Source organism: Bacillus rossius, chromosome 13 (assembly GCF_032445375.1).
Source record: "Bacillus rossius redtenbacheri isolate Brsri chromosome 13, Brsri_v3, whole genome shotgun sequence".
Lineage (NCBI taxonomy): Eukaryota > Metazoa > Arthropoda > Insecta > Phasmatodea > Bacillidae > Bacillus > Bacillus rossius.
In genome coordinates, this window is record NC_086340.1 from 6,871,267 (window position 1) to 6,896,113 (window position 24,847).

The 24,847-nt window shown below is 37.1% G+C and overlaps 1 protein-coding gene and 1 long non-coding RNA gene across 2 annotated transcripts in view; both read right to left on the reverse strand.

The window, feature by feature from the left end:
• LOC134538151 (PAN2-PAN3 deadenylation complex subunit PAN3) overlaps positions 1–12,723 on the reverse strand; it is a 32,669-nt gene extending 19,946 nt beyond the window's left edge. The window contains exons 1-5 of the mRNA XM_063379198.1: positions 12,593–12,723; positions 9,051–9,142; positions 5,493–5,579; positions 4,182–4,346; positions 1,057–1,321 (exon numbers count right to left, since the gene is read on the reverse strand). Of these exons, the coding sequence (XP_063235268.1) occupies positions 1,057–1,321; positions 4,182–4,346; positions 5,493–5,579; positions 9,051–9,142; positions 12,593–12,617 (634 nt within the window). The 5' untranslated portion in view covers positions 12,618–12,723. The remainder of the gene's footprint in view (positions 1–1,056; positions 1,322–4,181; positions 4,347–5,492; positions 5,580–9,050; positions 9,143–12,592) is intronic.
• A 1,810-nt stretch (positions 12,724–14,533) lies between these two features.
• Positions 14,534–21,035, reverse strand: LOC134538152 (uncharacterized). Its single transcript, XR_010076099.1, has 3 exons — positions 20,596–21,035; positions 18,864–18,955; positions 14,534–17,713 (listed from the first exon to the last, which is right to left on the reverse strand). It is a non-coding gene; the product is annotated as an uncharacterized LOC134538152 (long non-coding RNA).
• Positions 21,036–24,847: the final 3,812 nt, after the last annotated feature.

Here is a 24,847-nt window from a genome sequence, read left to right on the forward strand (position 1 = left end):
GTCATTACTGATGGGTGTGATTTGAGGTTGGCAGCTCTGCCTACAATGTGTCTCCTGACCATAGACAAAGCATCAGCAGAGAGTATGTGAACAGGTTCTTCAAGCGACCATAGACTAATGACTGAGATACTGAACCTTAGTACACTTAAGATGTTTCATGTGTTTATCGGTATACATATTTATAACAATGCTTATGTTTCAGTATAAAGAACTTCAGTATAACAAACTCAACTATTTTTTGGTCCCTTCGTGTTCTTTATAGTGAAGCTTTCCTGTACTTCTTTTAATGCCAATCTTAACGGAGTGTTCATGTTTTGTGGAGTTGTAGTCTATTGTTGTAGGCATTTGTTTATTTTATCCCTCTTGTGGTGTGTGTGAAAATACATAATACAAATAATATTTTGTTTAAAATTTTGAAATAACAAATACGCAGTTTTGAATTGTTTAAGCGATTCTTTATGTTACTGTTTAGCAAGACAGTAGCAAATCATTTTTTTTTTTCTTTTTAATACTTGTTGCACATTTAAAAATGTCCTTATGATCATGTCTTTGATTATTAAGTCCCGTTAAACATGAAAAAAAGGCTATTTATATCACACAAATGACAATCTCAGCAGTGAACGTTGGTATAAGACAACCCCACTAGGTTAAGACATGTCAAGTAATTGTAAATCAAGCGAATATTTGTTATTGCAAAGGGTTAGTATTCGAGGTTCAATCGAATACGAATGGTTTATTATTCACTAAAAAAAAAAAGAGTGAAGTGGTGGTCATGAGGAAGAACAAAAACTGGAGTAAGGAGATGCAGTGAATTGGAATAGTTGAAGCAGGTAGAAAAACGTCCAAGTATCCGGGAGAGTGTATTTGGAGGGAATCGCATCGCAGATCACATTACTTGAGTGGGCTGGCATTTTTAAGTTCTCTGGAGAGTTGTATCTTTACTGTGGGTTTTCGTTCCAGTAGTGTTTTTTCCCCTGTTCCAGTAGTGTTACATTGCCACGCCACACTGACGCTCCACAGCGCGGCGCCATGTCGAGGCGACGCCGGGACACTGACCGGGGCACTGCTCCGGGTCGGGCTGGGCCAGCACCAGCGCGCTCCGGCGGAGGATCTCCTGCCGCAGGTCCTCCGACACGTAGAAGCCCGACTGCTTGCCCTTGAGGGCCGTCACGTGGGCGGGCGTGCCCGGGTACACGTGGAAGCTGGGCAGCACCACGGCAGGGAGGGCCACCGGCGGGGCGGAGCCCCCCGGTCCGGGGCCACCCGCCTCCCCGCCGCCCGCCGCCGCCGGGTAGAAGTACGTCGTGCCGTTCACGTTCTCCTGCGAGGGAGGGGGCAAACGCCTCGGCACTCTGCCTCCAGTCCACACAACACCTGCCGCACTCAAACAAAAAAAACATTCCGACTTTTTTTTTTGGGGGATTTAGAAAATGTATTATCTTTGAAAGATTTGTGCAATGGGAGTGCATGACTTGATGTAGGCTTTTGGACAGACGCCATTGCTTGTTTCTGTTTTAGAAAACTGTTGTGTTTGTTTCGTCTTTTCGTTTGGTCGTGTTTTTGTCTCGTTTTGACTGTTGTGCTGAATTTTTTGGGTTCAATATTTTTTGTGCTGTCATAATTTGTGGGCGTTTTTTCGTTTCTCTTTTTGTTTTTTGTTTCTTTGGAAACCTATTGTGTTTGTTTCGTCTTTCGTTTTGCTGTTTTTTTTGTCTCGTTTCAACTGTTGTGTTGAATTTTTTTGGGTTCGGAATTTTTGTGCTGTCATCATTTGTGGGGGTTTTTTCGTTCTGTTAGTCCATTTTTCTTTGTTTTTTTCTTGTTTGTTGACCATATTCCTGTTGTGGAATATTGTGTGGCGTTAAATCCTGATAACAGCAATTTTTGCTTAATTAGTGTTTTTTTCATTTGTGTTTTTTTGTAGTTTTCTTCTGCAGACATACATGTGCTAAGCAATGGCGTATGTCCAAAAGCCTACATCAAGTTTAGAAAATGTGATTGCTACAAAAAAAGGAAAAAAAAATTGCGGGATCAATGGCCTGTAACAGGAATAATACATTACTATTTGAAATGTTTCAGTGGTATTGCCGAAATACCTCGCGTGAGTAAGCCTTGTGCTGCTATCTGGTGATCCTAACAAGAACAAGCGACATTGGCTGCTTTAATTTTTCCTTAAAAGTTACACAATGGATTCTAATTTATTTTTAATCTAGTTCTGTGTGCCTCAAAGGGTTAGTCTATTCATCAGGCTTTGATCTATTAAGATTGTGGGTACACTTAAAATTAAACTTCGAAAAACAAAAAAAAGTAATACCTGATGTCAAGTCTAACTGGATCTAACGTGAAGATAAACAACTGTACAGTTAACGATATCAGGGCAGGGACTCGCCTACGCAATGATGCTTCATTCTTCAAATGCATCGGTTCTTAAGTCTTCAGGCCAGTCTTGGGAGTTTGGCCTGTTGAACAAACTCCCCGGGGCAGATATCCAGAATGATGGTTCAGGGGAGGGCCAAATTAAATTTTCAAATACAATTTTGGTACATTTAGAATTTTAAATATTTTGTAAATTTTAATTTGTGGTTCAAAAACGTCCTATCGTCTACAACACTGCAGTAAAATAATACTTTAGAAAGTTTGGTAAACTATGATAAGGAATTTGGAGAAAATCTGTGAGTTATTCAGCGAGGGGATCCAGTGACAAGTCTTCACACTCCTTTTCTGGTCTAAGACAAAGATGTAAGTCTTCATTGAAGTCGAAGATCAATTAAATAATCTGCTACTTTAACAAAAATCCATAGATAAAATTTTGAGGGTCGAAGGAGAAAAAATAATTCATAACTCCCGTAGTATGCACACTATTAAATACGTTCAAATTGTTTGTAAACCTCATAAATATCATCTCAAACTTTTAATTTTTATTCAACTAACTATTACTGCAAGGGGTGGAAAATACAAGGGTTGAAAGACAAAAATTATTTAACTTTTTTAGTAGGTATACTATAAAATCCATTATAATTTATTGTAAAAATTCTATCATTATCTAAAACCTTTGACCAAAACAATTTTTGATGAAACTAACTAGTATCGTAAAAAACAAGGGTTCAAATTTTTTTTAAAAATTAACTTCCTTGGTATTGAGTTCGTTCAAATTCATTTTTAACCATCTAAATATTCTCTTAAACCTTGGTGCAAAGAAAATTTTTACACAACAATGTATTGGCGCAAGGAATGAAAAATAATTACCATAGTAGTCATAATATGAAATTTGTTCTAAGCTATCCAATAATTGATGCATTCATTTAAAAACGACAAACATTTTCGCTGCATGGAACATAAAAAACGTTTCAGCGATCATTTTTGAATATCGGAGAGTATATGGGTGTTCATATACATTAAATACTTAAAATGTTCCAGAAGTATATAGAAGTTTCGAAAACATTTCCAGCCTGTAGGCTGTGCCGAAAGGGATTTTTTTTTCTGTATCATTTAAAGCAAAAAATGTTTAGTTTTATTTATTTATTTATTTATTTATTTATAATTGTAACATGCCAACTAACAGGACAAAGCCTTTAATGGTAGGCACACAATTAGACACAAATACACTCACAAAAATAAACATAAATGAAAAACACAAAACAATACAATATAAAAACAAAACACACACAACAAAGACAATAAAACAAAATTCAAACGTTAAAAATTTAGACAACACAGAACTAAAACACACATGATCATTAAGAACCAAGAAAAAAAAAATTAAAGTCTCTATCAAATGTATATTAAAGTTGGTTACTAGCCTAAAGATAAAGATTGTTGTTTCTGTTAACTGTACATGAAGTGGAAGTTAAAACGACTGTTAAAAGGAGGTATACTCTTAAACCAGCGTTGTCGAGTAGTATACATTTACAGTTCAATTTGTTAGTATGACAGTTTTTTAACGAAGATGGAGTCGAGTAATTCTCGTCGACTCGAGAGAGGTATCAGATTGGGTAGAGGAAGATGTTTGTATGTATTTACAGTTCAATTTGTTAACGAAGATAGAGTCGAGTAATTCTCTTCGACTCGAGAGAGGTATCAGATTGGATAGAGGAAGATGTTTTTGATTAATAATATTTATTAACTTGTTGTGTACTTCACTGACACGGTGATGGTGGGACGTTACGGGGAGGCGTGCGTACCTGGTAGGCGGAGACGGGGGTAGAGGGCGTGTTGTCGAGGGTGGGGGAACTGCTGGCGAGCGGGGGCGACGGCTGGGGCGTGAGGCGCGGGGAAGCGCTCTCCACGCTGCTGCCGCGCCGGGCGTACGGCAGGTAGCCCGGAGAGCCGTTCGCCCCCGAAGACACCTGCCAGCAAGCCACGGGACCGATCAATTCTCGTCTTCCGCGCCCGAGACCACCGCTCGTTCACGACTTGCCGAAACGACCGTAGAAACACGCCAATCCGGACAAGGCGAGACCAGGTCCTGCCCGGATCACCAAGAGTCCGGATTAAATGGAATTTTGCCCTAAAATGCACATGGCACAAGTTTAAAATTTGGTAAAACTACATTAATACTTTTCTCTCACGGTCAGTTTTGTGACGTACCAAGTGTGTCGGCGTGAGAAATGAAACATTTATGACAGCGAAACTTCCATGGAATACATTTTGTACACTTTGATGGTCACGTAAACAAATGAAACGCAACTTTTACACCATTTAATAAATGCAGAAGTGCTTCCATATGTAGGATATTTGGCGTAGCAAATGTATTGATAGTTGCCAAACATCCACTAGAATGCAATGAAATCAGTTTCTAGCCTCGTGCGGGGCACAAAATATTAAAACCGTTGCTTTTTTCATTACCTGAAAGGGATTAGGTTCGGACGCGTTCTGGAATACGGCCCACGAGTTATGTTACGGTTGTGTCCCAACAAGGCAGTGCTTGTTCGCTACCTTACCCGAATGTCTTGGAATACCGCCCTAATGTGTCTTACAAATCGGGATGCCAGTGTAGGGTGACAAAAAAAAAGGCTAGATTCCCAATTCGTAATTTCATGTGTCTTAAGAAATAATGAGGTTGGATTATAGAAATAAATGTAGCTTGGCGTTACATTTCATATGAACTTTTGAAACATGACAACTGTTGTAGCTTTGCTTCTGGGTTGTAGCAGTGACCTTGGCAAATAATTCACAGACGTTAACACTTAACAGTCGCCAGTTAACTGCTCCCTGATGATGACGACTGCAATTTCGACCGAAACGTCGGTGATTTATTCGCCAAGGACGCGGCTACAACCCAGAAGCCAAGCTACTTCAGACAATGGCCGTGAAAGCCTGCGAACATTGATGACAACTGCTAACAAAACCTAGTGCTGAATCCAGTTTGTGACTGAATGAATAAAAGTGAAATCAAGCTTCTCCCGGCGACTTTGAAATTCCGCGGCTTCCACCGTTGTATTCCCCGTGCGTGGGCCCGCAGCCAGCCGGGACGACTGCTCGTCACGACTCACCTTCTTCCCCGACGAGCCCTGGTCCAGTCCCAGCCCGCCCATGCCCTTTGGGGCGGCAGCAGTCGGCGCGCTGGCATTCTGGTGGCTCTGCAACCACACAGACACATCACACATCACCCTCCGCTGATGTTACAAATGCCAACGTGTGCTTGTCTGTTTGTCCTCCTACCACGCAGCAACGGATCTACGTGAATTTTTGACGTGACGTCTAATAAATAGTTGAACGCCGACTGCACGCACGAAAGTGTCCCGTTACGCACATTGTCCCATTTTGCTGTGTCCTGTTACGCTCATTGTACACTTGCGCCGCATCTCTCTCTCTTATACTCAATTGGAACATGCATCGATTTGACTTTTTCGAGGCACATTAAACTCGAAACACTCCCATTAGTGTCCTACTTTTCCTATCATCGTCCTATCCTTAACAGAATAACACAGATTGGAAGAAGTTAAATAGCAAACATGTATAAAAGTTATAGTTAAAATTATCTTTTCATTAAAGTAATAAACATATTTGAATTAATGAGTACAAATAAAAGTAAATTTATCAATTAAATTGTAGATTTCATTTCACTCCTCCTTTGTATCCATACAAAATAGTGATAATCCAATATAAATGATTCAATTTTATTCATAAAAGTATGCAATCATCCCATCAATGTTTTTTTTATGACAATGTCACGTTAAACTATCGTCGGTAAACCGACTTTACAGACAACCAATTTTTTTTTTTGCATATAGATAGTTTATGGGTTGGAGAGTTGAAGGCTACATACTAACGGTTAGTAAAAAAAAACATACATCACAAGATTTTATGCTTTCAGTACTTGCTAGGACTGACATAAAATTGTCTAAGTTCATAAAAAAAAACATTAGATAAGGACTTGTTTAGCAGGAGAAAAAAAAACACTTTTATGAGCAATTAAATCCCTACTAATATTATAAATGTGAAAGTGTGTTTGTCTGTTTCTCCTACTTTCACGCAGCAACAGAGCAACGTATTGACATGATTTTTTGTACATAGATAGTTTATGGGCCGGAGAGTGAAGCAGACTACATGTAAACATGAAATTCCATCCCTATGGAAATGAAAAAGGGGTAAATTCAGTTTTTTTAATAGAAAATAATACGTCACAGACACAAATAGTGAGATTTAAGTCATATCTTTATGTCCGCCACACGGTCGTATAGTAAGGTCTGGCAACTTTCAGTCCTTCTCCTTGATGAAACCCATCAGCTTGATGAATCTTGTGGCTGCTAGCGAAATGAAGGGGCTTATACTTTAGAACTTCGTCAATAGATGGCGTTCCCTTGAATTTGTAACGCGCTATCGTATGGTGCGTCCGTCACGTCTTCCCTAGGGGTTACCTGCCTTCCCACAAAATGAAGCTGAAGATTGGCGTCCCGGTTTAGCAGGTGCGTAGCCTTGATGCACCAAGATTGTGCAATCAATGCAAACTTAAAATCAAAATTTCCCATTTTTCAAGCGTATGTCCTGCTGACCGTAAACTCGGTAGTGATGTTCCTTAACAAGTCGAGGTTTGAATTGCCAAAGAGGTTTCACTTTTATCACGTTTACTGAGTTACATTCACTCATTTCCTTTTATAAATTTTTTTCATGATAAAATCTAATTTTTTATTACATAAAAACATGCACATATACACATGCAACATTGTGATATAATTGCATAGCAATCGGTGGAGAACTTTCGGAGAATACAGCTTTTTTGTACAAACGAACATTTACATTATATTTATATAAATATATATAGTCATATAATTTTTTTTATAATTTCACATATATATATATATATATATATATATATATATATATATATATATATATATATATATATATATATATATACACATATACATATCAGGAATATTTCTCATTTACAATATCAAAATAAATTTAATTTTTAATAAAAATTTTGTGTATATTAAATTAAAGTGTTTGTTATACTCATCATTTTTCAAGAGGTGCCTTACAAACGTCTAGTTTATAAATAATGTGCAACTACAAACTGAAGTGATACTTCAAAAACCAAATGCATGTGTAAAATGTCTGTTGGAAACTAAGCCTCAGTCCCACAGTCCAAGTTGGCTTTAATTTCCTGGTCATTACTATAATCTAAGAACATATCCTGTAAATTTAACACAATAGCTCATATTTATTTATGACCACTTGCGAGACTTTCAACAGCTTGAAAAGTAACATTTTGTTAGTATCTAGTGAGAAAAAAATTAGGACGCAAAACAAATGCAAAAGGAAATTTACAGGAAAATCTCTTCATTAATAGCAATTACAAGAAAAATAAGTTAGATCTTTAAAAATAAATTATCTTTGGCCCAATTATAAATTAATACTTTAACTATAATTTCTCAATTTTCTTTTTTGTTATAATTTGTAATATCATCTTCAACTCCTGAATGTTTTTCACATAAGTCTTGCTTGTATTTTGTCTGGATAGTGTTAACCATGTTTTGTAATGTTTAGTTTACCTGCTCTCTTTTTTTTTTGCCTTCTTTGCTTTACCAGCCTAATTTTTTTATGTTTTGTCTTTTTTTTGTTAATTTGTTATTAGTACTTGTTCATCGTGTGTATGTATTTTTTTTTGTTTCTATCATTACTGCTGCATTTTCTGGGTTTGTTGTTGTCTCTGTTCTGTGCTTACAACCAAGGTTTCAAATTTGTTCGTAGACACGTAACAAATGATAAATAAAATAAATAAAATTATATAACCAACCGGTGTCCGAGACGGAGTCTTCATGAGGTTTACCACTGTATCAGGAAGCCAGAAGCCAATAAAAACATTTCACTATACACACGGCTGAATCGTGTGAAACCAGGACAGAAGGTAAAACATGATGACAGACAGTGAACAAGCAACACCAAATTTATTATGCATTAGTTGGTCGAGTCCAGAAAATTAACACGAATTTAGCAAGTCTCTTGGTGTTCAATAAGTGGATTTGAATGAGACGTTTTGAATGAGACGCTTTCATTTAGCCACACAAACCAAGCTATCAGATAAATCCACAAGTAAAACCCTCTCATGACAGTAATGACAAAAAATTAAATAACAAGAAAATTAATCAACAAACAGAATTAAAATGTATGCAGGTTAGCAGTCTAACCTAGGTATTTTGATAGATAATGCCAAATTTACAGTTTCCTATTAAACTCAAAAAAAATTGTCTTCCTCAATTGCAGGAATATTGATGCAAGTATACCCATATTTTTATTCAAAACTGATAATTTTAAGGAGTGCCTAAAAGTTAATTCCCTACTTAAGTGATCAGCTAGCATCAAACCAATATGGCAAAAATTAATATATATATATATATATATATATATATATATATATATATATATATATATATATATATATATATATATAGACACACACACACACACACATATATATACACATATATATATATTAAAAGGCAGCTAATTGCTCAAGACTATTATTTCAATAACTTTTGTTTACACCTCTTGTTCTAGTATTTTAACACCACAATGGGCAAAATCAAAACTGAATGTTTCATTACCATATAAGTCGCAAGTTTTGACTCCTGCGGCAAACCATTGGCATGAGAGTATGGCAGGTACATGGGATTCATTCTCTCTTCAGATGCTGCGTCTGGAATGAAAAACAATCATGTTTTGGGAAACCATTCACAACTTCACAATAAAAGGTTTTTTTTTTTTTTTTTACTTGAGGTTACATTGTTTCTTTAATTTGGCAAACAACGAATACAAACAAACAACACACAGGATGTTCGCAAATTGCTTGGCATAAACTTAAAGGATGGCAGGGAATGTCAGCACCAGATGTTTTTGTTAAGGAACAAATGTTCGGAAATGCAACACTTCAAAGTTACAAGTTCCTAACAGTAGCGCACAAAATTTTAATTTTAGGCACATCTAATTGGTACTATGACATTGCCTGAGCTGTGCCTTCGTGGAGCCTGATGCCACCCCTAACCCCTACCCTCCTCCCCCCCAACACTCCTTCCGACGTGTTCTCTATTAATCACGTGTGCGAGAGCCAATTTCAAGTTGTCGGGTTGGTAATGTCTTGCAAATTGCATGCTTTACAAACGTCCATCAGCGTTAGCCTTTCCTTTAATCACGTAGGACATAACTATACGCAGTGGTAATGTAAGGATCTACTTTTCACTGCAAGAAATATTTATTTAAGATTTTAGGGTTTTGAAAAAATACTTATGGGTCTTCATATAGCCTAACAAAAAAAAAAAAAAAACCTTTTAGAGAACCATCTTTTAAAAGTTTTCCTGAGAGTACTTACTGGATCTTCGCTTCTCTGTAGCAGGGGAGATGGGGAGGGGGGGGGGGAATTCATCACCACCACCCCCCCCAGACCACCAGAAACAGGGCTATAAAAAATTTATTTTTATAGATTCCTTCAGCCCCTCTTTTTCACATTTCACAAATCTTGAATAACTTCAGCACAGTCCAACTTGGTAAATTCCTAATTAGAAACCATTTCTCTGTTTTTTTTTCCATTGTACTTACCAATTAAACCTTCTGCACACAGCAGCATCAAAAGTCTGCAGACATCAAAGGTGATTGCAGAAATTACGAGACATCACCAAGCACAGTTTCTTATAGAAAAATATTTAATACTTTAAGGCGAGTGTAAATGCAAGTGAGGGTGCGGTCCACATGAAGTGTGTGTGTGAGGAACAGCAGGACGGAGTGCGAGTGTGAGACATCACAGTGCATACACCAAGCTTTCGTGGAGTCAAATGGGGTAGGCTGCCATTTTCCTAAGCCTTTCACTGCCATTCAAAAAAACTTGCTTATTAGCCGGTGTAACCTGCCCTATAACAAACTCCGCCTCTCGATGTCTTTTGCTATCGGCTGCTACTGGGTGAACACGGGAGTGGTTGCGAGGTTTAGTGGAATAAAATAATTGTAGTATCGAGGCCGCTCACGTAATTTGGCTGCAACGGCTCAGGTTTAACCTACGTTTGTTTCCATCTAATTTGCTTATCATTTAATAATTGACGTATATAGTATCGTACGAAGACTGATAAAATATCCTGGGGCTGGCTTTTATGCCGGGACCCTTCGAAGATCGGATAAGTCCATTCTGCCTTCGAGGCTTGATTCAGACTTCCCTAATATTGTCCCTTGTGGAGGCCTGTTGGGTGCCCCCTGACCTTTCCTGATCCACCAACCAGAGCTCATGGACTATCCTAGGCCCTGCCCCCGTAGCCAAATTACGTGATTGTGGGCAGAGTTTTATCAAGATAGTTTTTTTTAATTTTTGCATACCTTACACGGGTACAATTTAACATAATCTTAGCTGATTAGATTTTACATTTGTTAATTACTTGAAGAAATAGTTTAAGAAGTTAACAGTGAGTTGGCCTTGGATACTGATTCCCTATTGGCCAGAACCTTCGGACCGTTAGGCAGGGTAACCCCACCGCCCCCAAACGCAGGCCAACAGGAAACGCAGTGACAAAAGAATTCCTTTAGGCCCTGCACTGCATGGTTTGAATTGTTACATTTAACATCTTGCATATAACTTAAAACATAGCATGAATCAATTTATATCTTAAATGAAATAACAATACAAAATAAAGTAAAATTAAGGAAACGGGTGCATTACACCGTAGTAGACATGTCATTACCGAAAGAGTATGTAACCATTGGTCTCGAATGCAAGGAAATGAGAGGGTCAAATCCCGATCCAGCCAGCCCGATTTGGGTTTTCTGAAGTTTGACCAAAAACACCCAAAGGCAAATGACGGGGCAGCTTCATTCTCTTACGACCACTGCAAATTCCTTCCTCGATACAACTTCATTGTGTTTGTCACATGTGTCCACGCTGTCATTCGGACATAAGGCCCAAAACAACATAAAAACAGCTCCCAAATCATTCAACCTTCAGCTTAGGAAGGTTCATTACTAATAGAGTGGAGCACTTGGTAACTTCAAAAGATCCACATAAGAAGGCTGTGATTTGAGCAGAATAACTACACACCATAAAAAAACAGTAATAATAGCAATATGCATACAACTGCAGATATGTGAATGCTGGATTTCGCAGTTGCAACAATTTGAACTAGTTACTTTTCATTATGACAAACTATAAGAACTGTTATAACAAATGCATATTTGTACTTGTGATGATTATTTTAGTGTTACATTACTGAAACATGAATGCTGGTGTCTTAAACCCACGTAATTGTCAAAATCTGACAAACGGTGGAAGGCTAGACAATTTAATTGAAAGGCAGCAGATATCAACCCTTCAATAAACTTTATACGTAAATTAAAGCCATGATTAATCTTCACTCAATTTATATATATATATATATATATATATATATATATATATATATATATATATATATAGAGAGAGAGAGAGAGAGAGAGAGAGAGAGAGAGAGAGAGAGAGAGGAGAATATTTACTTTTAAGGATTTTTTTTTCATCCTAAGCTAGCAGTCAAATCTCATAACTGTAAATATGTATGACATTTCTGTTATCTGTCTATTACGTTACTCAATACTGTCTGATCCGGATTGGGTTAGTAATTAACGGATTGGGGTCATTATTAAGAGTTTTACTGTATTTTCCTTCACTACACAGAATAAAATTTTATATATATATATATATATATATATATATATATATATATATATACATACATACATATATACATATATACATACACACACACACATAAGATTTCGCAAATTCCTTCAAAAATACTGTTAACTTTTTTTAAGAAGTAATAATCTCTAGACAATTAAGATTGTAAATACAAAAATATAACCACACAATTCCTTGACAAAGCAGTGGCTTAAACATTATTTACATTTCGTTAAATTGTCCATGAAAATAAATTTAATGAGGAAACTGCAGAGAACATATACATAGGTAAGGATTTATTCACTCGCTAACAATCACCTACGTCCTATATTGAAATTAAAGAACGTAAAAACTTTCTCCTACTGTTTATTACCACAGCTGGACAACTAACACAGCAGACAATGTGTCCATAATTTACATATTTAATAATATATTCACGTTTATAAATAGGATAATACGAACTTTCAGCCCATGTATTATAGTTCATTTCTTCACATCTCTGTAGAGATATAGTTCATTTTAACTAATGCACTAATATATTCTTTTCTGACATATGCTAACCACAAAAAAAAACACCTTGATTACACTCTGCTACCACTTGCACAGAGCAATAGAAACTATAGAAGTATGGAGTAATAATATGAAGAAACGAGATGAGCAGGAACTAATTTTCATGAAAATTACATGTTTAAATTTATAAAAAAAAAAATAAGAAAAACATCACGGAAAATAAATATTATCATGCCAAAAATCACATTCAGAGTATTAAATCAGTTTTTTTTTGTAAATTCTTATTTCTCATTACATCTCAGTGCCATCAAATATTAGATGCCATCTCAGTGTTTGTACGTTTGGCAGTCTACTCGTAGGTGGAATGAAATAATTGCCCGTTCAATCTATGAGATGATCAAAAATGCTGATAAAGGTGATGATGACACCCGTATTTTAAATTTATTGTATGATCAAAAATTTAGACCAACGACCAGAGATGCAGCGAACAGTTCCTACTTGAATTTGTGTTGGCTAGTTAGTATGTACACAGTTTGAGTTATGATGATTAGTTTATTGTATCAAATTAGTTTTTTGTATATGTTCGCTCCGCCCATTTTCGTGTGTTTGCATTTCGCGCGAAATGAGCGCGCGGTAGATGTAGGGGTTCGTGCGTGGCAGTCAGCTCCTGGTGCTTACAGAGTATTGTCATATTGTTCGGACACTCCGCAACACTAGACTCCTATTAGTTCATCCTTACAGTTCGGCATAGACATCTTTAAGCTGTAAGTGACAGCATACTGACATTGAACCGTATCGTTACTTAAATTGTTGTACTGTTTTAGTTCAGTAATTCTGGCTCTGAGCTCAGGCTACTTCGATTTGCACAGACCACTATGGCGTATCGGCACCAACGTGCGATGTAGTGCAGAAGAGTGTGGTGAGGGGAACGGCCAATGTTGCTTGGGCATTATTTCTCATAACTTTTGGCACCAAGAAATCATAGACAATATTTTTATTGCAGTAATTAAATGTTCATTATCTGCGTGTGTGTAGCATTATTCACACCCGTCCATTCAGAGGCTGTTTTTATGTATGTTCCGTTTTTTTTCCTCTGGATATTTTCTCTTACTTTTTACCTAAAATTAACATCTCGAGGATTTAAATTTTAAATTCCATTTAAAGCATATGTTCTGTGCTGGGTTATAAGTTTTAGTTTGTTTTGTTAAAAAAAACTCATAATTCTAAAGAAATACACTTTTCTGAAGAAGAATTTTTTTTTTTTGCATTAGCACAACTAGGCTAATAAACATGGCTTGCATTATTCCTTTTGCACATGACACATTTTTGCGGGAAACGAGCCGGGATAGCACAAGGAGGCCATGGTCTCGGCCAGTTCGCTATCATCTCAAGTCAGGATTAGTCGTGTCCATACCCCAGGGCTCTTCAACTTCGTTCAACATTTAATAAATTTCATCCAAATCATAAGTCTTCTAAATCCTTTTACATCGGCTCCATGGCTGGCTTAACTGACATGCTGCATAATTATTGTGTGTTCGCGGAAGGGTCGTTTAAACTTGTTACGTAACAGATTTTTAGTCTGGGCGAGGGTTGCAGCCCAAAACTCATGTAATGAACTATAATCATAAAGACTCTCGTAGCTTCACCCACACACGTTAATTGCATTTTTTTTCTCATTCACTACAATTGCCCGCCCAATAGACCTTTTTTTTAATATTAATATTTTTAAGCAATTGTTTTTTATTTCCTACATAAATGTATTTGTTACCAATATGTAATTATCATCTATTATTTCATATTATTTACTACTTCATACTTATTTTAATTTATTTTTCATTTTTCTAACGTGTTTATTACATGACAGGGTATTGTTCTAGAAATAAAACTCGCAAGTATGTTTAATACAAATGTTATTTTTCAAAAAAATTTACACATTTGTGTTTATTTTAACATGTGGATGCAGGCATACACCTGTACAGTTCACAGTACACTGACAATGATATTAGTTCATGCCATAGTACCTGGGCTGACCTTAATTTTTTTATTTTATTTGCAATTAAAAAAAAATTTAGAATTAATATCTCAACTGTGCACTCGCATAAAATACGAGCACTTCTCACAACAGTCCATTATTTTCTTCTCAGTATGTATATCATTACCATGCAATTTATTTACAGACTCCTGCTTGTATGTTTGTGTGTCTAGCTGCAGAAAAGTTTGAATCATGCAATATTCGCGTTCGGGCCACGGAACACAGATGACTACTATACTGAGTATCGTGAGCACACTGCCACTGCAGTGATGTACGTGGGCTGTAACGGAAATGTCTTGTTCCCCGACATCATTCAGAATGATGATTATTATCGTCTCACCTTCGGTATGCCTTTAGCTCGGCCAACGTAAACGGTGAGGGTGGCAAAGACCAATAACACAAAATAACACAATTCTGGTCCTCACATCGAAACACGGTTAAGAGTCTGGATGTTTTGTAAGGTCTGATCCTATTCCATTGGAGTCAAAAATGAACACCATTCCCACACTTTCCAAAGTATGTAATAGTGATGGGTGAGTGCTAAATTACACACTTGGCTCATTAAGACTCAATCCATGTTCAATGCAGTGCAACTGAGTTTTTTTTAGAGCACTATAGGATCCGGTGGTGACATCATAGGTGGGTCACTATCGGAGCCATAGTCTTTGCCTGAATGTTCCTGCAACACATCGTCACCACTAACACACCATTCGGGGGAGGGGGGGGGGGGAGAGACGACTGAGCTCACAGCGGTGCAGTCTGCAGGTCCGGTGCCTCACCTGGAGGCATGATGTCCATCTTAGTGTTCACTCACTCGCTATGTCTTGGTCTCGTCTTCACCTTACAGACTCCTGTTGAGGGTGAAATCAGTGCAGACCTCGATGCCAGCGACAGCAGATATCATGACAGCGATGCTGACAGCTCTAGAGATCCATGTGTTGGTGGTGGCTCCTACTTCTACAGCACTGCAGGACACGTGAGCAGCAGCAGGACTTTGATAAAAGAAGCAGCAACTGACGTTCACTCAACGGCGACAACTTGAACTCCGGCAGGCATCTACGAGCTCCTAGTACTCCGGTCGGCAGGGGCGGTCCTCGTCTCCTCGCAGGGTGACATGATCATGGCCGATGTACAGTTGTTGATGAGGATGTCAGCTGAACCGGGGTACACTTCGGTTCAAAACTGTATCGATGTTCATCGTGGCTTCACGAACAATGTCCATTTAGATTCCGTCGTAGCCGACTCGGATTGGTGTGGTACAGTTCATCAGGTGCGGTTACAACCAGTGCCGCGAACTGGTCAGTTACGAACTCGCTTCCTGGAAGCTTGCACATGTTCTAGGGTCAAACTCATCGTCTCCTTGGTACATGACTTGTACTAGGCAGGGAACTGCTGCAAAATGAAGGATCCCGGGTCAGCGAGTCAGTATTTATGGCATATAATGTTGGTGGGTGGTGGTAGATGGCACGTAAAAGGGGGGGGGGGGGGGGGGGGGGGGGGGGGTGTTTGTGAGAAAAAAATTAAAGCTAGACGGAGGTGTAGCCAATAGCATTAAAGTTGGAGGAGAGAGCATAGCAATTAATAAAGAGGGTAGGAGTGATAACCAATAAGAAATGAATATAATTGCGGGGGTGTAGCCAATAAAATTACAGCTGGAAGGATAAACATATTAATGAAGTGTGTGAGGGTGGTAGCCAATAGGAAAGAGCATAGTGGTCAGGGTCAAGGTCATTCAAGATGGTCGATCACTGACCTCATCCACAATCGACATCCTGAACCATGCCATCAGAGCTCCATTTATATACTACTATAAGATATTTATAAAACATATTTACAATTCATATAATTCTATAAATAACCCTAATAGAGGTGTAAAAGTAACGAAAAAAAGTGTCCCCGTATGTATTCGTTACTATGTATAACAATTAGTACTCGTTACTATTGTATCGTTACGTTACTCGTTACTTCTGTTACCGCATAACATGCTATGTTATGTTACAGCAACAAATCAAATCGTATTGCGTACGCGTACAGTATGACATCGCGTAAATAATAATAAATTGAATATAAACAATTAACAAAATTTGATAATTAACAGTTTTTTGTTAACCAAGAAACAATTAAATCTCATTCGAGCGGCTTTATTATATTATCTCTTTTAAGATAAAAACAAAAAAATGTGAAAATACACTATAATAAAAAACAAAAACATACATATTTCTAATTTGTAAAAAATACTTTCTTACGTTGTTTCTGTTCCAATCTCAAACTTTGTCTACACACACAATACCTTTAATAAACAGTAAAAAATCTTGGACGACGAATTTCCAAATTATACTTTACTTAATAAACAAACATTATTCTTTGTAACGTAAATTCATCGAAAATGTGCGCGCATGCGTAAAACATACGAAAAATGTGAGTAACGAAATGCAGCCGTGTGTAACGTTTCGTTACTCAATACTAGATGGCGCACCCGTTACTCAGTACCGAATACATACGGTTCGCTACAGCTCTAAACCCTAAATATTATTTTATTCACATTACAATTATAACCAATTTGTTAATTCAAGGTAAAATTTCACAGCTCAGTAAAAAAATGCTCTTATAATATATAGACATAAAAATTACAAAAAATGTTTGATTTCACTTTCTTAACAACATGTGAAAGAATTTTTTTTTATTAAAAAAAAAGTATTTGGGAAGTGAAATGATCTGAGGTATGACATGTCTACCATTATTTTTTTTTAATCGGCAGTCGGTGGAGGTGGTTAAAAGTTTGTGACGTTTTCTCAGCGAATGGGTGTTGCGTATTGCGCCTCTTCACGGTTCTCACACGTCATTTATTGGTGTAGTGGTACAGTCTCTTGGTACAGTGTCGGCCGGCACACTCGGAGCAGGCAGCTTCTCTTGTGTCGTTTGACGACGACCAACCCCGCATCTGGCAGCTGTATCCTGGCACCCCACTGGACGATCCAGCCAAAAAAGTTCCCCAGTTGCGAGTCCGGGACTGCATTCCCCACGTGTGCGATCAGGACGAGCTAAGGAGATTCATACCAAAATAACATGAATTCACTACCAATGCTTCCCTCACAGCGTAACACTAATTTGGCTGCAATTCACCTCCAAGAAATAGTAATAGAATGCTTATCACAACCATGAAAATACTTAACTAATTCCACAGCATTAAAAAAAAAAATTAATTTAATAATTCATGCTACATTTTTACTTCAAAATTAGTTAAACATAAAATCACCAAATTAAAACGTAGCCTGGTTCCACTAACATGCTAAGACGAGAATTTTCATGTTTTACACCTTCCTGACTGAAAGAAAACATTAACAAGGATTCATGTGTTATTAGTTGTAATACATTGTGAATAGAACATATAGTACACATGTTATACTTTTATTGGGATTTTGACCCCAATAAAATGAAAATGTAACACAGTAATTATCTCTTGAGACAGGCACATCCGAATAATCTGAAAATGCATTTTATAATTTCCTAACACTTTTTCTTATTCTGTATAACAGCAATGCTAAAATTGTACAGTTACATTGACTGATGCAGAATTATTTTCCAGTAGCAAAACAGCAGGACTTTCTTAAAACATAATTTGTAATTTAAGCCATTAACTATGTTCGATTAAGGGCCCGCCTCGTCAGGGGTGTATGTGTGTTAGTGAGGCAGGATGATAAGTGCGACGCTCGCTGGTGCCTCTAGCGCGGTATCGCTTTTAAGAGGTAGGCTGTAAACTGCTGTGCAGCCTTATCACCGTCAATAGGACAATTATGAAATTTGAGCGGTGGCATAGAAATGAAGTGCTTTCAAGAATCTGTACCGGTGTTTTACGCCCAAAAATTACTCTAAAAACACGCCTTTTGGCCATTTTAATTCTTCTAAAAAATACAGTTTAAAAACTTCAACCGAAATTAAAAATACTTTTCGGCCCTCAGCGAATTCTTAAATGCTTTTCATAAATAGACCTTACTTCGGATATCTTAAGTATTTTTCCAAATTGCGTTCTTTTTCCTGAAGCTCTGCGCACTGCATGTGGGCCTGGGCAGACAGCACCGTTGATACGTGAAAATGTAAAAATTTGTACAGTAAATAAATCAGAACAATAGGCACACACACAGAAACAATAAACACAGAAATAACATTTTCTATAGATTAAACAGCACCCACCTGGAAATATTACTTCTGAAATTTGGTTACTTTTTATTAAGTGATATGTGTTTTCGGAAGAACTCAACCATCTCTGCAGATGCCAATAAAGCCTGCAAAAGAAGAACATGTATCATATCACATAGAGATATTCTTTACGGCTGCACTGAGTGACAATTTTGTACGAACATTTTCTTCAATTGCACGTGCACACTAAGAAAACCACACAAAAACCATTTATTACAAAGTATACTTAATTTCCTTTACTTTAATTATTAAATTAAATACTTGTAAAATTAAGCAGTTAGCATAAATCCTGTACAATCTTTATCTCATCTGTATTACCTTTACACCCGCCCTGCAAAGTAATGCCCTATTTCGTTCCAGGAAAACAGTGTGCTAATCAAAGCAGCGTTAATCAATCAATTTTTTCTATGGATGTATGGTAATTTGTTTTCCAATCAAATAAGTGTTCTATTCTAGAATAGGTAGGGATGAATTTACAATACATAAGAAATTTAGATCACAGTAAAAAAAAAAAAAATTAAAAAAAATAAATAAATAATCAATTAAATTATATAATGTGGCAGTGATATACTAAATTTGGTGGGAATGTAGTATATAATACATAATCATAGAAATATATCTTTGGTATCATGTTCTACAATAAGATAGGTAGGGCTATAGTATACTCTATGATACCTGGGACATTAAAATCAATTCAAAAATAAATTATTAATTATAAAAAGTGGTGTCACAAAATATACCCAGGCGGGGTCATAGTATACAATATGATACAATGGGAAATATATCTTTGATACAGTGTTCTATATGAGAATAGGTAGGGCTGTACCATAAAATGTAATACCTGAAATTTTGTTTAATACAGCAACGTATTTCATGCAAAACAAGCATGTGAATGCTCCCCGCCCAAAACCCACATATTCCCACGCTCGTACCATAAATGTGTAATTAAGGCTGGTAATAATGTCTTCGCCCTCATGATATCACCCATATTGTTATGGTATTGGATTCTATACTCCCAAACCTCCACCATTACTACCACTAACAAAAAATACAGAAAAATATTAGAATTCCAAATGTTTTGCCTTCGAAAATTTCAGACATTCCTCTATTTACCCTGAAAACAGTGTTTTAAAATTCTTAATGAATTCTGAGGATTCTCGGTTACATTAGGTACCTTACGGAGTGACTCGACACAGTCATTGTACTTAGCATAGCCAAGACTATTTTTCACAAGAGATTGGCCTGATTGTTGTCACTTCCATACTGTTTACTTGATACCAGCTGCAACTTGATCCTGTGGTTCTACAGAAAGCCTTGGGAATACGGCGTGGACGAGGCTGTTTTCTAAAATACAGGGCTGTTTAATGTCAGTACGTTATAGCCAGGGCCAAGATATTGCGCACAATTAGGGTGGAAAACAGTCTTGGCCCTGGCCGTAACGTACTGACAAACATTCTTGCTTTAAGATCTTAAGGATCTCTGGAGAACCACAGGATCAACCTGCAGCTAGGGCAGTGGCAGAGTCACTGCACAGGTTATGTAATGTAATTTTTCAAAACCCATTAGGAATTTAGAAATGCTGTTTTCAGGTTAAGTAGCAGAACATCTCACTGGTTGACATTAATTACATTTCTGCGCTTTGTGGAAGCAGCAGACGCGATAGTGAAATGTTCCGGGAAATCCGTCCATGTTTGTGTGCCATTGTTGAACGGACCTAAGATCTTACCATTTTCTTTTCGCTTAAAATATCCTCCAGAAGTGTACAGGAGTTAAAGTCCGACCCGTGTGAGCCACTGCTAGCAGAATTACAAATGTCTTTTGAAGTATCAATGTTTGTTTCTGGGTCCACTGCAGCGGATTGCACAGGTTTGTTCCCAACCTCTAAATCGTTTTCTTTAACGGTGCTGTCACACTCGCTTATTACTTTACGTCTTTTTTTCAGTTTAAGACTGTGTTTTCTAATTCTCTTAAACTTCATTATTTTTCGTGAGCACTGGTCTGTTTGACTTAGGTCCAATCCCTGTTTTACTCCTATATTATCTTCAGTACGAACCAAATGTTCATCCATTTCACAATTTAAAACCGATAAGAAAACTCTTTAAAACTACTATGCATACCAAAACAATTCTCAATTTGTATTTTTTTCTTTTTTTTTTTTTTGTTATTCCAGGGTAAATAAAGAAGAACTTTCCTCAATTTTTTTTGCGTGTGGCCTACAGCTTCATACTAACAGCCATAAATTATAAATGAGATACACCAGGTAGATGACGTCACTGAGGGATGAGGTACTTTATAATTTATAACCAAATCTTCTCTGTAGATGACCTTCTACCAAGGAAAGAATAGGCCGTGAAATAAAGAGTCCGGATTTGGAGACCGGTCACCTCGGATAGCTACGTCAGGAAATCCCAGTATTAATAAGTAAATAGCATATAATAGAAAAATCGTTTGAATTGAATTGACTATTACACTCGTAATTGGCTGTTACCTGGTGACAATGAGTCCTCCTTTTCACTCAATTTCACCCCCCCTCTTAGCATTTTTATTAGATCCTTTGCATCTTTCACTCCTAGCATCTCTTCATTCAACCCATTCCACTCCCTTCCTGTCCTGCCAAGAAAAGCATTCCTAATCCTTTCAGTTCGGCTCCAGTCCCTCTGGAGCTTCCACCCATGATCTCTCCACCCTTTATACCCTCTTCTGTGTATCCTAGAGGTGGGTCGAAAAGTATCAACCTTATACTTTGGCACAGATACGCGCCTGTATCAGGAACGGCAAACGAGTACACTTGAAAAGTATGGTATCAAGTACTTTAGTATCAGTTCAGAATTCGCCTGGAACAACACCACGGCCAATGTGCGCAGAACCCGATCGCAGATGACGGTCACTTGGGCAGAGCTTGTGAAAGGGGAGGGAGCAGGAACGACGAATAAGGGATAAAGAAGGGAAATAATATAGGGGAGGAAGTGCAGGGGAAGACGTTGAAGGAGAGGCGCAAAGCGAAATTGTTACGAGTCGTTTGGTTATTGTCCCACATCAAAGTACGCTCAGTAAGCAGTGCGTGCACAGTCTCGTTCAATAATAAAACTAATGAAATTTTAATATTAAAAAGTACATTAATACAAGATATAATATTTATATTTGTGCACCTAACAGCTATGAAAATGCAAATAAATTCTCAGTTGACACTAATAACAGATGTAATCAACATTAGGACTTTTTTTTTTCCGAAAACAATTAGTAACTAGTGTTTTCATACATTAAAATATTACGATTTTATCAAAAATTAAAAATAAAAAAAAACAGATACGTACATTAGTGAGCATACTATATCAATGTTTACGTTTCAAATGTTTCTTCAGATAAGTCGATGATGATTTATAACTTAGTTTTTGTTTACACAAATTACAATTAGCAAACTCATTATTTTCCGTAAAAAAATTACACACAAATGAAGTCTTTTTCCTGCACTTATCCATTCCTTATTTCACTATAAAGATACTAACTACAAAGCATGATGGCCCGCAACAATGTACATGGTGGTAATTAATACACGGCCAGGACGAACTGCAGTGAATGTTGAACTGATTGATACTGGCTGTATCAGATGGGCATGAGAGTAACAGAGGTAGAGAATTATCGGGCGTGATAAATAATGTATCAGAGACACCGATACCTTTTTACGCTGGTGATGACGGCACGGAGGATGTGTACCCTGTAACGAGAATGCTGATACCTTGTCGCTTCCTGGGACCGCTAATGCTCTGATACAAAAGTATTAGATACTTGTAACTAGATACATTACTGTATCAGTATCAGGTTGGAACAGATACCGAAAATTGCTGTAACAACCCACCTCTAGACTGTATCCTGATCCCCTACTGCTCCCAGCCCTCCTCTCCCAGTTTAATGTCATAAACAGCATGGTTGCAGTCATTTACCATTCAGTAAGAGAGAGTAAATGCAAAAAAAAAAGTAAAAATAAATAATTTTTAATCCTATTTAAACTGGAATGAATTTATATTTTTTTTCTTTATATATTCCAGATTCTTTTTCCGAATTAAAATATTCAATTATTTCATTTACATCCCTGGAGCTGAACGAACCAAAAAACAACCAAATATGTCATTAGGTACTAACCAAGGTCTTGGTTACTAATGACAGTTATGATCGAGAGCGCATAAGCATTACTCGTCAATATGAACACTTTTATTACTATGAGCATTCAATATCCCTACGAATTAAATGCATTTTATTTTATGATTAGGTATATATAACAAGTTTCCTACGTTAAATCAAATCCAAAATCCCATGTATATTTCTTAAAATAATATCAAATTAATACATTTATAAATTAGCCCATTAATAAGGAAAAATCAATCTCATATAGTTTATAGCTGAACAGAAATTTTGCAATCGAAAACACTTAAGTTGCATTATTTTTTTGTGGGTTACATTGACGTTCCCCATCTGTTCCCCTGGTAATGTGTCGACTAGCTAATGCACTGTCTCTTGAGGGGTGGGTGTGGACCATGTAGCTGGAGAACAGGGAACCATGAAAATTATGTAAACTCAGTTTGTAATTTGTTTGTTTTATTACACACAACAACTCTGTACATGGTGCTATCCACAGGACTGGCCTTTTCATGACGACTGCCGAAGCATGTTTCAACACAGGTGGTAATTTAGGGCGCGGTTACACGGGACCCTGAACTACTTCAGGTGAACATGTTTAAGTAAACACGTTTACAAACGCGAAAGTGTACGGTTACACGGTAGTTGCTGAAAAGTGTGTTCAGCTCTAAAACCTATTGTCTACTGTCAACGAATGACTGTTGTTGATCTTCTCTATTTTGTATCCAGAAAACGCGGGATTTTCTCACTTGTTTATACAGTATTATCAGCAGAAATTTAATGTGTTTTCATATTTCCTACTCAATATTTTTTTTACAAATCGGGAATTCAAACAACATACACAGTAATTTTTTTTAAACTTATTTTTTATTATTTTTGAGCGAGAGTACCTATCTCAGTTTTAAGATAATTAATGTCAGGATCAATTTTAAAAGAGTAATATAATTACCTGTTTTTTTTTTTTGTTGCATTCGGTAAAATATTACTCTACTTGTGCCAGGATACTTTCCATCTTGGATTTCTGCAAAGGACTGTTTATATTCTAAACAGCCAATCAGAGGCTAATGTAGAAGATATGTCGATCTGAACTACTTTGCCAACCTGTTTAAGTTAAATGGGAAATGGCCTCGAACGAAACATGTTCAGACTGTGTGTAACCGCACTCAACAGCTGAACATGTTCACCTGAAGTAGTTCAGTCTCCCGTGTAACCGCGTCCTTAGAAGCCAATTTTCGAGAAATAGTTTGTTATATTGAAACAAAGATATTGTAACTTTCTACAACATATGACTATGGTTATTTTTGCTTGATTGCCCCAATACCTGGTCGACATAGATTTGTCGGAGAAGCGTTATGTTCTATACTAAAACAGAATTATGGTACAGCTAAGGCATCGTGATATAAGATGATAATACTGAATATTGACTTTGAACGAGTTGTTGAGGAGGGTGTTGTGTGTGATTTTCGTTGGAATACTTTTCCCATTCAACAAACAGAATTTGAAGGTAGTGGTTTTCACAATTGGGTTCAGGATATTAAATGACTGTGGTTGGAGAGGGAGGAGGCTTTAGGAAATTACTAATTTTGCCATTCTATCTACTCTCTTGTAACCTCCAATACCTCATGGCCTGGCATTCACATTTTTGAAAGGGTAGCAGTGGGTAGTCAATTGAACAATTTTCATTACCCTGATCATGCTACTTCCAAATGGTTAGTAACATTTCCTTAAATGCTGACGAGACTTGATGTACGTTAGCGCTATTTTCCAGGTAGTATCCATAGAGGAATCCCTGTTAGAGGAATGAAGACACGTTAGGTTTCAGATCGATGTTAGACACGATTGAT